The sequence below is a fragment of the Condylura cristata genome, unplaced genomic scaffold, assembly GCF_000260355.1.
Source record: "Condylura cristata isolate star-nosed mole 26May11 unplaced genomic scaffold, ConCri1.0 scaffold00023, whole genome shotgun sequence".
In the NCBI taxonomy this organism is placed as follows: Eukaryota; Metazoa; Chordata; class Mammalia; order Eulipotyphla; family Talpidae; genus Condylura; species Condylura cristata.
In genome coordinates, this window is record NW_004567124.1 from 190,789 (window position 1) to 207,485 (window position 16,697).

At 37.0% G+C, this 16,697-nt stretch overlaps 1 protein-coding gene across 1 annotated transcript; it reads right to left on the reverse strand.

The window, feature by feature from the left end:
• Positions 1–1,363: 1,363 nt before the first annotated feature.
• On the reverse strand, positions 1,364–2,344 carry LOC101627494 (olfactory receptor 4F3/4F16/4F29-like). Its single transcript, XM_004687498.2, has one exon. It carries the CDS (start codon positions 2,342–2,344, stop codon positions 1,364–1,366), a length of 981 nt encoding a protein of 326 aa, XP_004687555.2.
• Positions 2,345–16,697: the final 14,353 nt, after the last annotated feature.

Here is a 16,697-nt window from a genome sequence, read left to right on the forward strand (position 1 = left end):
TATGTTGTCTCAAATTCAATAAATAGGTCAGGACTGGAATTAGATATTAGAGATAATACCTGGGAGGCTTGCAATTTAGGATGAAAATTTTTAACATGTGAAGACAAAAACTGAAAAAGACGAGTTGCTTACACATCTTTCCTCAAGCTGGAGAGGGTCTGAGATTCCTTGGAAAATTGGCACAAGGGAGAGAGTAAAATTGTCAGAAACATTACTTCCAGTTTTGAATATTATTTTTTACATCTTTTACTAATAAACCTTTGCACCTCTGATCATTTGAATGTTCATGAATTGCAGAGCACGGATTCATGTAGCACATGGATTTTCCCAGTCTGACCTACACATGTATAATAATGCCTTCACTCATCACTTGCTCCTATGCACTTGGGAATCCAGAAAGAAGTGAGATACAAGACTTATTTTTGAATTGAATATTTATTTTTAAATGACTGTATGTACCATATTTTATCACATAGAAAATGTAGTGCATTTCTTCATTATAGTTTTATATCTCTTCACTTATGTACAGTTTTTAGTAAATTTTCATTCCTAATTTCTATACTTCATAGTTGCTTCATTTTTTTATTTAGTTGTAAACCTAGCTCACATGATAGAAATATTTTGCATTTTTTTCATTATTTATAAACCAGGGCCACCTCATTTTAGTTTCAAAATAGTCAATCCATGTAAAACCTTTTAAAATGTCTTTTAAATTTTCTTTGCCATATAAAAATAGTGACAATTATTCAGGAACAAATTGATGTTAATTATTATTATCATACACATGGAATGGCATAAGAATTTATAGTCTCTGCCCTCAAACATTTGATTAATTAGTAATATTAACGTTTCCTGGGTTGTTACTCTATCTCAAACTTCAGCCTTCCCATCTTAACTAAATCTAAAAACTCTTAGTAGTAACCAAATCAGAGTGTGTGGAGGCAAATGCAGGTGTTAAAAGCCTCAAATTTTCAGTCATCTAGGCAGTTGTCTTCATTTTATAGATTTTTCAGGCATATCAACACTGAGAAACTCAGAGCACATGACTACATATGTAGATTAGAAGAGATATGTCTTTGAGACTTTACCAAAGAGAAGAGTATACAACATTTTGTTTTAATGGAAAATACTCCTACCATGTGTAGTTTCAGCCTTCACCAAAGTCTTCAGTAATGAACAAGGAAGACACAACACTCCAAGACTGAGTTTTCTGACCTCCTTATTTTCAGAATCCATAGAACAAAGGTCCTTCTGAAAACTGACCAGATCAGAACAGAGTCCTTGAAGAGGGATTTCACAGTGGATATTGAAATCACTAACTAAACTGAAAAATTTAATTAAAAGGATTCATGACCAAGAATAATCAAGATGAATGTGAATTTCCTGAACTATGCATGAAAGAATTTTTCCTGGAACTTAAAACATTAGCAAACAGTTTCCTCATTGCCACCTTCATCTCCTTGTTTCTAAATGTATATATAATAGGATTCATAAAAGGAGTGATAATGGCATCAAAGATGGCTAAAAATTTATCTATGGGTAAGGAAGGGAATGGCCACACATAGACAATAATGCATGGACCAAAGAAAAAAAACACCACTGTAACGTGAGCTGAGAGAGTGGACAAGGCCTTGGACGAAGCTCCTGAAGAGTGCTTGCGAACCGTGACCAGAATAAAGATGTAAGATGCCATCAAGATGAAGAAGGTGCCCATGGAGATGAGACCACTGTTGGCAGTGACCAGAAACTCTAGCCTGTATGTGTCTGTACATGCAAGTTTGATGAACCGAGGAAAGTCACAATAAAAGCTGTCCATTTTGTTGGGGCCACAAAAGGGTAAGTTTACAACAAAAGCCAGTTGGGCCACAGAATGGATGAGTCCAATGGTCCAAGCAGCAGCCAGAAGATAAACACACATCCTTAGGCTCATGATGGTCAGATAGTGGAGGGGCTTACAGATAGCAATGTATCGGTCAAAGGCCATGACTATCAGTAGCACCATCTCTGTCCCCCCAACAGTGTGAATAAAGAACATTTGAGTAATGCACCCTTTCAAGGAGATGGCTTTGTGCTTTCTAAAAAGGTCATAAATCATTTTCGGGGTTGCAATGCTGGAAACACCTGTGTCAATAAAAGAAAGATTTGCCAGCAAAAAGTACATTGGAGAATGTAAGTGATGATCTGAGATGATTGTGAGCACAATGAGAAGGTTTCCTAACATACTTGCGATATAAAATATTGTGAAAAACAGAAAAAGAAGAATCTGAAATTCCCAAACACTGGTGAGTCCCAACAACAAAAATTCAGACACCACTGAGTAGTTTCTTCCATCCATCAACTTCATAGGCAAAGCTGATCCTGAAGTCACCTGATAAGCATAAAAGGGAGAAAAATACAATTTTAAGTTGAAAGGGAATTCCTTTCAAAAGTGACGAACCAGAGATCAGCATGCCATTTTGCAGTTATGTAGAGTTCACATAGTACAAGGTCCACAGACAAGATACCCACCGCATCTAACCTTCTAGTCTCAGATTTGGATTTAATAGTCATCCTCTCTTTAGGTTCATCTGAACTGCTCTGCCCCAGAGGGCCTTGCTTATATGGCACTAACTCCCTTTACATGCTGTTTTTTTTTTTATTGAAATTAGCATCTACTTCTTTCTGCAGCCCTATATTCAACATCTGTTTAATATCACATATACTTAATATGTGCTTGACACACATAAATATGTATTTAACATTTCAGATGATTCTTCAGAAATTATGTCTATTAACCATCCAATTCCAAAATTCATTCAATATATCCAGTTGATTTCTTTCCAGTGATCACGCAATAGTGTTAGACTCTTTGTTAAGTGTTGTTGGAATAACAACTTGTTGCTTAGAAGTGCCTTAAAATATGTGAAGTTAATAAATACAATGGGGCATAAAGTAAACTGTAACTCTCAATGATAATCTTCTTAGTCATTCCTTTGTGAGGAAGTGATTTTAAAAAAAAAGCTGACTTGAGAGTTTGGTTATTTAAGATTCTAAACCCAAAGCGGATTTTATCTTAAATATTATCTGTCACAATGTAGGTTGATCTTAAAGATCAGTGAAATTTCCTCCAAAAGAAAAAGAACTAAATTTAAAAATGAAAGCCCCACTATATCCACATATCCAAACTTGGAGTATTGTATAGTCTATTTAAACAAGTTTTTTCATTTTTTTATTTCAGTGTTGTAGAGAAACATGTAAAATAGTCACTGAAAGTGAAAAATCATAAATCAGAGTGCTCAGTTTAAACTTGACTCAGCCACTTATCCTATCACTTACTCTGACCTTGATTAAGTTACTTAATCTCATTGTGTTTAAATTTACTATTCTATTGAAATGGACTAATAATTGTTCCAGCCTCCAAAATACCATGAGGAAAGGATTTGGTACACAGTGAGAACTCAATAGTTGTTTGCTATAATGAAATCATTATAAACACCCTTAGTACCAATAAACTCTCCTGGTAATCCTCCTAATTCCCAGACTCCTTTTGTTAACTCCCAGTTTTCTATCTTTACTTTACGAGATAATAATATCATTTAAGGATTTGCCTTGTTCTCTGCTCCTAATATACCTTCAATGTAATCTAATTATATCCTGGACAAAAAAAGACAATAGATGAAAAAGGTTTAGTAGTTTCACTAGCATTGAGCTGTTGTTGAATTTGAGTAGGTAACTCATTCATCCCTTACTACTTCCTAAACAATACTGTCATATTTCCCACAACATACAAAACACTATCTCCTGTATGTTTATGTGTTATTCTTATATATGTAAAATGTCACATGATTACAACAAAACACATTATCATCTCTCTACTCTCCAAAGGATTTTTCCTCCAGATCTACTATACCACTGCAAGTGTCTCAGCCACCCTTTCTCTCAAACCTTCCACTGGTGTTCTGGTGCCAAATTTCCAATGTGGGAGAGATCCTGCAAGCAAACTCAATTCTGGTGCTGACCCACACATAGCTTCAAATTTCATGGGTTACATGCTCAGTCCCACAAGACTGTCCTCTACCCCCACACTTCAGTCCAGGATGTCACCTGGACTCTGGCCAACCAGTTTTATATGAGAGGTTCCAAGGACCCTTCCATTGGCTTCAATTAATTTGCTCAAGCAGCAATCAGAACTTAGAGAAATATTTTGTTTCCTAGTTTGTCAGTTAATATAAAAGAATATAACTCAGGAAGTGTGCTAGCTGGAAAGGGTATGCCCTTCCTTACCCTTTCCTGGGGTACCACACTCAGGACTGCCACAGGTTCAACTGCTAGAAGCTCTCTGAACCCTCTCCTTTTGGATTTTTTTTTTTTTTTGGAGACTCAGTACTTAGACAGTATTGATTAAATCTTTGGTCTTTGGCAATTATTCAACCTTCAGGCCATTCAGAGTTAGGATAGAGTGGAATGAAAGCATGGGTCCTCTAATCACTTAACTGGTTCTCCAGGCAATCAGTTTCCAAGCTTAGGTGCAAAGGTAACCTCACTGACATAATAAAAGATGCCTTAGTTGCTCCTGGACTTAACAAATTCTAAGGGCTTTGTGCCCTTTAGAAAAAAAAAAAAAAGACCCAATATATACTTCTTATTATAAATCACATCACTACACCAGCAATAGCTGAATTCCTACAACACAAAACAACTGAGCTCCCCCCATCCAATCTGAACATGCTCATCAGATTATTCTTCCTAAGTAGCATTTTGGTTATATAACTAACATCACCAAAATGGTTTTATTGTCTCTAAAGTATAAATCCTAATGCAGAATGTGCTGCTATGATTTGACGACATGCCATCTTCCTGGATGCTCTTCTTTATTCTCTTAGTTTCAAGAAATGATTTCCCCTTCTGTTTGATCTACCTCCCACTGATGATCTCCTCCTTAATTCCTTGCCATCCAAACTGTCCCCTCCACTTTCTTGGAGTTGTGCCTCAGGAAGATCCTCAAATACCTCAAAATAGATAAATCTTCATCCTTATGATCTATTTGTCTCATTACACACTATTCACCTTTTCTTACTTTCTGAGACATACTGGAGATGGTGAGATATGCAAAGACTTTGTCTTTTCTCCCTACTGATAATGTCTACTCTATAGGCTGGACCTAAAGAAAATAACTCTTCAAATTGGAGTTCTAACTAGAGTCATTAATGAAAGAATGTAAATCACCTTAATTTAGAGGCTAAAGGATGGATCATGCCTAAATACACAGTGCACAACTTAATTTTAAATACATGCAAAAATAGAAATTCTAAAATGTGCTTTGGCAACATTGGTTCACAACACTGCATATATACACTGTTCATATACATTTGTGAAACCAATGCTACCTTAATAAAAATAATTTATACATAATATATAATATTTCAGTATATATATAAATAGAACCTGTCTTGAGCATCCTTTCAAGAATTTCATACATGGTTTTCTTTACTCCTCTCCAAACTCTCAGACATTAGGGTGATTATTTAGAACTGTTTATTTCTGCTGAATTTTCAGTTGAAACTGAAGCTATTACTATCCCTCAGATAGTGGTCTTTTGTACATATGAAAAATGCCCCAAAAGCCATTAATTAAATTTACTGGTTAATGATTAAATTTACTGGTAAGTATTTTTTAAAAACCTGTTATACCTCTCCCTAGTCTTATGGTATCTAGAATAAATAATCTTTTTAATATTACTGACATTCCCTTTCTCAACTTATTTCAACATATTAGTAGTTCTCTGATTCCCTTTATTATCTATACCTCATTTCCAGTCCTTTAATTACTAATGAATCTTGGTAATAAAAGTTTTATAATAACAATCTATCCATTATAAAAATACAATTTTTTCCTGAATTTTATAGGCCATATGTCTATTGATTTCTTTTAAAAGATTTTATTTATGCATACAGAATTGGGGTACAGGCAAGAGGTGGAGGGGCAATAAGAGGATTCACCGGAGACAGAGTGGAGAACAGAACAGGCAGATCGACGAAGTACATTGCAGAGGGGAGCAGCGGGCGGGTCAGGAGAAGTCTGCCACACCATAAGGGTCACCTCCCTGGCTGGGGATGGAGCTCATGCTGAGGCAGCTGTGGCTAGCCAGCTTCATAGGGCTGTATTTTACCCAGTGACACCACCAGGGAGGGCCTGTCTATTGATTTTATCTCATATTAGTTTTAGAAACACTGATATTGTATACATGGTAATGTATGTTATATTAATACTTTACATACCATAACTATACTATATCCTCTGGAAATAAAGATACTGTATGTTAGAATCATTAGTTCTCACAATTAGCCACATGAATTATAAACTCATCTAAATTGAAAATGCTCCTGTTCTCTCACAATTTGCAAATAAGACTATTTCTCCAAGTTCTGTCCTACAATAAATGCTCATTTCCTACAGGGTATAAATACCAAAATGTATAACATTGATTTGCTTTAAAGGTTTATACTCTAAAAACCTTTTATGTCTTTTATTGCATGATAACCACAGATGAAGGTAGAAAAAAGAATATTATCCATATTTTGCAGATTATAAAAGTCAGAGACATTAAATGAATTCCCTAAATTGTCACAAATAAATGGCAAAATGATTCCCAATTCTTAGAACTGTAAAAATACAAATGAAAAAAGTACCTGAAGATGTCAGAATTGTAATTGTTGATATCCTTCTATGAAGAGGATACAAGTGGTCTCTTTACTTTCTTTTTATTTTCACAAAATTTCTACTTTGCATATGTTTTTCTCTTTAAATAAAAATAGCAATTTATAAGACAAAGTATAAAGCCTACGCTTCCTTCACTCTATTTTCTAAGTCACTGGGAGATCCTAAGGGCACAAGCAAGAAGCTGCTACGACATGCTGGATAGAATTTCAGTGATGGCAAAGTGGTTCTGTAATGCCCATCTCTCACCGCCATCTTGCTGCCATCTCTTGTCAGAGCGCCTTTGCCCCTGCTCACTGATATATTCCTTCCAACCATCTGCTCGCTGCCTGAAGACCGGCACTAGATCTTTCTTACCCAAATCTAGATCCTTCAAGTTACCAGCCTCTAAAATTAACCTCCCAGGCCCTTTCCAATGAAATCATTGCATACTGGTTTCACTTACTGTGAAACCACTTATTGTAAATACCACTTATTGTGAGGTATTAGGACTAAGTCAATCAATTACCTGGGTTAATCTAAATTTAACTCTCATAATATTTTTATTTCAGTTATATATCTTCCTATGGGTGCTGTTCCCTGACTATCTCAGGCTGCTACAACTCTTCCACTCAGTCTGCCCTCCTTACACTACACAGCAAAGGACATCAACAATTTACACTCAGTTTCTGACAGCGTACCTAGAGTTGATCTTAGCTCATCGTGGCAAAGTTTACACATGAGAATTGTAGTTTACTCCATTCCATTGTCTGCTTCCTCTGTGGTGCATCAAAAACAACACAGTAAATCTCCTCCAAGCTAGAAATGATTCATACTAAAGAATAAAAATGTTATTTCCTATTTGCTAAGAAAATCAGTAGGAACTAGAAGTCTCTTACCTGAGTTAGACCAAAAAATCTAATTTTCTCAAATGGTAGATCAGTTTTCTCCAAAATTCATGAGAAGATAGAAAGCTTAAATTATATTAGATCTATACTGTTTAAAAGAAAAAAAGGTAAGAATTAGTTTGATGTATGCTGAGAGCCAAATGATAGAAAATGGGGGTTTATAAGACAGAAATTGTAAACACTATTTAGGAATTTATACACTATAAAAGGGAATATAGAATGGAGAAATAGAAAGGAATAAGGAGAGAAGGTGAAAACATCATGTTTTTTGTGCCTCCTGGAATACTTTATTTTAGTCAAAGCTTCACCCTTTATTAATCCGCTTAATGTCATCTCTTCCAAAAATATCTTCCCCAAGACCCTTAGTAAGAGCCATAGTTTACCCCTCTTGATAACCCCCTCCTCATGCCTTACTCAGAAGTTGTTAGGTTTGTAACAGATATGTTAAATAACAATTAAACTGTAGGTTAAGAGAGGAAATACTAATAATTACTGAGCAAAAAATTGGAGAGAGGGCCAAGGTTAGGTAGGACATATGTTCAGTCAGCTGAGCTGTAAAATCATTTTACATACGTTTTACACAATAGTACTTGAAATAGAAGCATTTTCCTAGGTTCAGAGGGAAACAGTTTCACATTTAATTTACAAAACAAAGAGCTTTAATATTGTTTTTCTCAAGCAAAAATTATTCTAATTAACAACATTGAATATTGGTGACCAAATGATGGTGTGAGTCTTGGGAATAGCCAGCCCGCCCTTGATTGGATTTTCCTGGGAATTATACCTCAGAGTTCACACTGAATTTCACCCAGGGAATAATAGGACAAAAGAATAAGAGGGGGAAAAAAAGTAGTTTCTAGGTACCAGATTTAATGGTGACTTATATGAATGTACAGAAATATTTTTGTTTTAACATGAGTCAATAGAAATAATTGACTGAAAAAAACAACATCTTAGGATGCTGGAAGGGAAAACAGCATTTCTCTAGTACTAACTAGAGATTTCATGGCAAAAAGAGCACTCTTCAGTGAGAACATGGAAATTGCAATAAGTGAGAAATCACAGAACTTAAAGCTGTCTTTTACTTTAGCAATTTTGGCATTCTAGATACTTTCCAGTTTACACAACCCAACCCAGGATCTAAGACTACAGAAAGATTTCATCGAAGTACTGTCAAGTTGTAAAGTTTAATCACTGGACTATAAGAAGAATAATTATATCGGAAAGTTTAAAAAAAACATTTTTCCATAAAGAATCTGCTTTGATTCTTCTGCTTTTCTTTTAGAGTCCTGTAGTCTTTTCTTCCATTTTTCTTATTACTGTTTTCCATTTCTCCTATTGCCATCATTCCTCAGGTTTTAATGCTTCAAATTAACTCAGCACCACCACACCCTGTCTTAACAGGATCGGCAGTGCTCTGCACCACCCAGAACACACTGTAAATACCTAATGATATATTTTAATATGTGTAACCAGCTTTTTTCTGATGTAATTTAGGGTAATGTTTATAATCTATCACTAGTTTCTAATGATTGTTCACAGACACAGCCTCTACTGCTGTTATTAAAATTCAGGGCAGTAAAATTATATCTGGAGTAAAATTATTTTTGTGGAGAATGTGAAAATGGGCCTTAATAATCTATGTTTATGCTATGTATAAGATACATACCTAAAATATAAAAATACAGGAAAGGGATAACATAATAGGGAAATGCTATGCCAAAAAATAACTAGTAAACAGAATATACTGTCAGACAATAAATTAGTAAATCAAAACTAAAAGCAAAGGTTCATTCCACTACGAATTTATAGACAAGTGTTAAACTTATATATATACAGATGTAAGTTAGTACAGAAGTCTCAAAATATATAAAACAAAAGTTAATAATAACAATAGAAAAATTCAATATATTCCTTACAGCAGCTATAGTACATTTTTTTAAAATAGCTACAGCTTTGAGCCATTGTGAACAATGTTAATGATTAAATAAACAAGTATGAAATGTATGGAACTCTATATCCAAAATTAAAGAATACACATTTTTAAAGATATATTTATTCATGTATATGAGAACTGGAGTCCAGGCAAGAGGTGCTGGGTGGGGTGAGAGGATTCACCAGACACAGAGTGGGGAACAGAAATGACAGATTAGATGGAAATACGGTGCTGAGGAGAGCAGCAGGCAGGTCAGGAGAGGTCTGCTGTGCCATGTAGGTCAGCTCACTGCCTAGGATCAAACTCTGCTGCAATGGCTGAGGATAGCTTCATAGTGCATCATAGAGCTGCACTTTAACCCCTTGCACCATCAGAAGGGCTCCAGAATACATTTTTTTTTAAACACAGAACAATTACAAAAATTTATCCAGCACAAAAACTTAAGTCTTAACATATTTCAAACAACCAATATTCAGGAGGCCCAAACTTCTCACAGTACTCCCAAGATGTAAGCTTAGAAAGTCTTCTAATTCTTACACATTTTCTAATTTAAAATTTTTGAATAATTAGTGCATCAATGAAAAAAACTGTGAAAATTATAAAAAGCTTAGAACTGAAATTATGGGACATGAAAGTGCACATGTACTTTAATGAAAGTACACACATAAGGAAAGAATAAAGTCAAATGATTAAATATCTAATTTTTCAATGTAAGAAAGAAAAAAATAGAATAAATTCAAAGAAAATAGAATGGGCAAGAGCAGAAATTAAAAATCCTGAAATTAAGTATAAAATAGAGAGGAGCGGGCCCTCCCTGGTGGTGCAGCAGGTTAAAGCTAAGAAGCTAAAGTCACTTCCGCATGAGTTCGATCCCCACCCTAGATGTGACCCACATGGCATGGCAGACCTCTTCTGACCTGCCCGCTGCTCCCCTTAGCAGTGTACTTTGTCCATCTGCCTGTTCTTCTCCCCATTCTGTCTCTGGTGAATCTTCTCACCGCCCCTGCACCTCTGGCCTGTACCCCAGTTCTGTAAGCACAAATAAATAAATGTTAAAAAAAAAAAAAAAAGAGCAACAAAGCCCAAAGTTGGTTCTTTGAAGTAGACGACCAGGTTAACCTAATCAAGCAAACAAAATCATGTATTTGTGTGTCTTCTTTCAAAACATATTTAAGTCCTTTAACCATCCTTTAGTGGATTCCTTTGGGTTTTATTTTGCTACTGAGTTGTTTGAGTTCCTTAATATTTTCCAATGTTTTCTCACATTCCACAGGTAATGATTTCACTCTGTTGTTTCTTTTGTTACCCAGAAGCTTTCCAGTTTAATATAATCCCACTTGATGATTATTGCTTTTGCAACCTGTGCATATCTAATACTTTTTGGATACCTGTGTTTTATCTAAGAAACCATTGCCAAGACCAATTTCAAGAGGTTTTTCTCCTACGCTTTCACCTATGTATTTTATAGGATTTATTTTATTATATTTAAGCTTTTTTCAACTTTCAGAGTTCACCTCCCACATGGGGCTGTGAGCTCATAGAGGGAATAAATTATATATTTCTCTTTGTATTCCTAGGATCCTAGGCAGTGGTAGAAACAGCAAAAGGTGAAAAGTTGTCTTTTGGTAAATAAAAAACAGATGTGCAAATAACCTGGTTCAAGTTTCTCTGAGTATTTCAGGAAGACAAGGTCCAGTTGAATATATCTGAGGAAATATTTGATCTTAGCAATAACTTCATTTTTTCATAAGTCTTTTGTTTTAATAACTGATTAAAGGGTCAGCACAGAAGGAGAAAAAATAGGTAACTCCTGCTTCTTTGGCAAACACAACCTAAGCTGCATAATTCACATAGATGATGTAAAAGTCTGTTGGTCTAAGAGTTTCATCACTATTTTTAATCTAACGGTCTGTTTCTCTACCATTAAATATTTACAAGATTTTTGTGATTCGGAATACATAAAAAGATGACTTGGAGTACAACCAGCACCAAGTGCTACTATCAGTTCTAGGTACATACTGACTGCCAAATTCAGCTGAGTCAGGAGTTAGCAATGAAAATCCCAAGAGCATCCCAATGTCATCAAGACTCCTATGTGTCTCCTGGCTCCTGCCTAACTTTTCTACATCACGATTCTCATCTTTGAATATCTGACGCCCTCTCTGTCCCTATTTGAAGCCCAAGTTAAGCTCCCTGGAGAACAATCTTGAAGCCCTGCCCGTTGACACAGTTACTATTCTCACTGTTTCTCATCCTATGGATGCCCTGTTATCCTATACCCAGTGGTGGTTTCAAACTGTGGTTTAGTTCCCAGAATATCTTAACAACGTATGGCAGTTTGAATCTATTCTGCCTATCCCTTCAACCCACCTGTTCTCTAGCAGAAATGAAATAACAGCATCTTCAGAAAAAAAAAAAATCACATCTAGCACATGGAGCCATTTTAAAAAAAGATTTATTTACTTATTCATACAAGAGCTAGGGTGTAGGCCAGAGACACAGGCGATGAGAGGATTCACCAGAGACAGAGTGGGGAGCAGAACAGGCAGATGGACTGAAATACACTGCTGAGGGGAGCAGCGGGCGGGTCAGAAGAATTCTGCTGTGCCATGTACACCAGGGAGATCCCCATGGAGCCATTTTAATTCCCACTGTACGGGAAAAAATACTGAGAATAGTAAAAAGTGGTACCAAATAGAACAGGAAAGGCCAGTATGACTCTAGTCTATGATGGAAATGGTCTCATAGAAGAAGATTGATTTTCTCAGAGCAACATAGGAGGAGGCAGCCGCTAATGGTCACTTGGGGGAAGGGATCCCTCAAGAATAAACAAGCTTTAGCAAAATATTTTCCTTCCTAAAGTCTTGGAGCAAGATGACGTCCTAAGAGTCAACAAAATATCCTTTAATATCTTTCTAGTAAAAATAATGTTTTTGTTGTCCCATAATATACAGATAATGACCAAAATAAGCCCACACAACTAGATACTTATTGTAGATACATGTATTTGACAGGCTGCAAAAAAAAAAAAAGAAAAAGAAAGAAAAAAAAGAAAAGCATTTTCTGGGGTCTAGCAAATACAGCAATGATACCAGAAAAAGAGTCAGCAGGATAGGGTTCTTGACCCTATCCTGAATTCACCCTGAGGTCTAACTAAGGGTTTCATCACTATTTTTAACTCTAACTGTCTATTTCTCTACCAAGTAAATATTTACAGGATTTTTATGAGTTGGAGTACATTTTCTGTTTGAAATGTGGCCTTTAATTTATCTAGTTAGTGCTTTTGACAAAATATTTATCTTAAAATGTTCATAGACCATTGATCAAGATGATAGGGAAAAGGGTAAATAATCATGTCAGATTACGTCTGTAGCTGAGCAGTATCTGTTGTGTATAGACACTACGTCTTCTTAATCCACTCCTCTGTCACTGTACACTTCAGTTGTTTCTATTACTTGGCTATAAGAGATGGTGCTGTCAGGAACATAGGCATACAAATATCCCTTCAAATTAGTATTTTTGCATTCATCAGGAAGATATTGTGAGTTTGCTGGATCATATAATAGACACATTTTAGTGTTTTGGGAAAACTCCATACTGTTATCCATAGGGGCAGGACCAGTCTACATTCCCACCAACAGTGTAGGCAGTTTCCTTTGCTCCAAATCTGTGCCAACACTTATTGTTTCTCATCTTTCTGATATGAGTCATTAATGCATGTGTGAAGTAGCATTTGATTATGGTTTTAATTTGCATTTCCCTGATGATAAGTTATGATGAGGATTTTTGCCTGTGCCTGTTAGCCATCTGTAGATCTTTGCAACAATATGGATGGACTGGAAGGGGCAAAGACAAGTATCAAATGGTCTCACTCACATGTGAAGTTGAAAGATAAAAAGGAACAAAATAACAAACAAAACTAAACCCATACTAACCCTAGAAATCTGACTGTAGAATTGAGCCTCCCAAAGGAGAGAAATAAGGGAAAGCAGAAGTTGGGAGGAGGCACAGTGGGTGAAGGTGGGGAACTTTCAGTGTCTTCGTGGTTGGTGTGGTAAGTAAACTGTAATCCAGTGTTGTAAATCAATGTTGCCACAACTTTAAAAAGTTATACAAAGAAAGATGTTCATCATAGTAATAGTATTATTATTATTATTATTATTCCTATATAAGACTGTGTTGAATATTAAATAACACATGTAAAGTGCTTAACACCTCTCTGGTAGTTTCTAAGTGCTTAATAATTGCTTCTTGTTCCCATTACTCTAGTTACTCTTACCACCCCAAGTTTAGCACTCCAGATTTGTCTGAGTGTGTTATAGGCCCATTAGTCAGAGATACCAACATTACAGAATGACCTACACAAAAGGATTTCTGCCCCAGCATAATGCAGTGTACAATGTCTCATGGACTAAATATTTGTATCACCCACAAATTGAAATGTTGAAACCCTGATCTCAATGTGATGGTGTTTAAAGGTGGAGCCTTGGGGAGGTAATTAGGTCGTAAGGGTGGAGCCCTTAGAAATGGATTTGGGAGTCTTAACATGAGAAGCCAGGGAGCCCTCTCTCACTCACTGTCTGCAACCCAGAAGAGGGCTCTTCCCAGAACTCAGCCTGCTGTTTTAGACCCCAGCCCCCCAGAACTGTGAGAAATAGATTTTTTTCACCTGTAAGCCACATAATCTTATAATGACTTAGAAGATCAAAATCTAGCTTCTTATTTCTTTCTGTAATTTTTTTCATTGTATTTTTATTGAAGTGACGTCAGTATACAACAGTGCAGGTGAGACCCAGTTATAGGCTCACACCTTCAGCTGCATTACACCACCTCTACTGCTAAAACCCATAGACTCCAGTGGGTTTTATTCACATTTTGCTCCCCACGCTCACCGTCCCAGTCTGACCCTCAATTCTACCGTCAGATTTCTAGGACTTGTTTATTTTGGTTTTGTCTCTTCCTTCGTTTTCTTTCTCCCTGTTCCACAAGAGTGAAATCATCTGGTATTTGTCTTTTTTTCCTCTTTCTGATTTATTGCACTTAGCATATTTCACTTAGCATACTTCCATGCTGTTGCCAGTGGAAAGAGTTCATCTTTCTTTTTTCTAACTGATGAGTAATATTCCATTCTGCAGAAATACCACATCTTCCTAATCCATTCACCTGTCATTGGGCACATAGGCTGTTTCCATAACTTGACTGCTGGATCATATGATTGATCCATTTTATTGGGAGAGTGGTGAAGAGATTTGAAATGCTCCATCCTCTCATAGGTCTGCATCCACATCCAGGAAAGAGGTTCTCTGAGCAACCTCTACATCATGATGTAGTCCCCCTTGCTTATTTTTGCATTTGCGTTCCTTCCTGTTAAAGTCCCTACAGACATAACTACAGTGGATGTCACAGAGGCTCCTTAAGGAATTGCTGTGGGGCTGATTTTGATAGAGTATGGCTGCCATCTAGTGTGATATTTGTGAAACAAGGTTTTTTTTGTTTTTTTTTTTTGGTTTTTTTTACTTAAAAACTTGGAGGTTAGAGAATGTTGCACAGAAATATGAGGGCTCATAAGCTTTCAATGCAGAACCCCAAATTCAACCACCCAGGCACAAGCCATATAGAACCTTCCCAAGTTGACACCTGCTCCTATAGGTAGAACTTGGTGCCTGACAGCATGAAGGAAAGAGAAGTGTGTTCACTTTCTCCCTCCACATCCACTCATCCCACAAATTTGGGTAAATTTTTGTCCATCCGCAGGAAACAAAGTTCAAAAGGATAGAGTGAGTGACCTCCTCGCCCCCCCCACCGACCCCCCATTTTCCATCCTAACAACACCAGGCCTCTGCAAGACAAACTTTAAATCGCTGAGAATGAACGTTAAATATACAGTAACAAACAAGAAGGACAAAAAACTTTGCTCCTTTGCCTCCAGCTGGTATGGACTCTAAACTTACTGTTCCAGAGGGCCCTCCAAGGTCAGACCCAGGCCTGGACTTCATATGAGATGGCACTCTTTCTTGGCTTTCTCCCTCCCTGACCTGATCCCCCAACTCTCTTATTAGTTTCCCTTGGAAGATTGTATAAATAAATCTTCTGAATACAAATCCTCATCTTGACCAGTGATTGGGTCTCTGACCCAGCACTCAGCACACTTGCTTCTGACTCAGGGCTCTTGACCTTCCTTCCTTCTTCCAACTCTTTGCTCACATGCCATCATGTGTGTGTTCCACCCATTCTCTCCCTTGTAGAGTAAAATTTTAAAGAATAGAACAAACTATGTCTCTCCTCCATGTAAAACCCTCCACTGACTTCTAATTCTGCTCAGAGTAAAACTTAAAAACTATGAGATGACCTGCAAGGCCCTATGTGTCTGACTGCTCTGCCTTTCCCAGAGCTTCATCACTCTCCTCCCATCTGCTCCCTCAGGGTCTTTTTCACTCACTGTTCCCTCTGTTTGGGATCCTCTTCTTCCATAAAACTTCATCATTCACTCCATCCTTTTCAAATAGCACCAACTCAGTAGGTCTCGCTTAATTAAAACCCTAATCACCACTACCCCTACCTACTCAGCTCTGCGTTACCAAGAAATATTTTATTGTGCTTGCAATGGTTTTCTTAAGTACATGAAATCATGTTTTGGGGAGCAGGCCTGGAGTCTGAGGAACCAAAGCAAGCTCTCTCTCAATTCTTGTCCTTGTCAAAGAAGGACCAAAGTCACAGTAAAACAAGAAATTTACTGATAGGTAGGTAGGAAGAACAGGAAAGTCCTCTGAGTGGAGAGTGGTTCTGAGTGGATAGCCACTGAGGTGGCAAATAGTAGGTGTGTATATGGGTAAAGTGAGCAAGGAGTGGGGCTTGATTGTTGGTATCTCTTTCTGATTGGCTGATTGGTCTTTGGGGGTCTCCTAGATGCCCTCGATCTGTTGAGTTGGCCCACTGTACCTGGCCTACCTTCCCAGAGCTACCCTTAGTCTGTTGCTCTAGCATTGTATTATTGTGCTGGTGTTCTGAACTCTCCAATCAGACTGGCAACTGGACCTGAGGAGCCTGGGGCTTGGGGGGTGGGGAACAGGGGTGAGGAGGAAGTAGAAGGAAAGATTCCAGTTGATTCTAAATCAGGCTGACAGTGGACTTAGAGGCTTAGGGCACCTTTTCTTAACCTACCACCTATACCCATCTCC

Coding starts and splice junctions, on each gene's coding strand:
- LOC101627494 (XM_004687498.2), bottom strand. CDS start 2,344: ATGAAGTTGATGGATGGAAGAAACTACTCAGTGGTGTCTGAATTTTTG.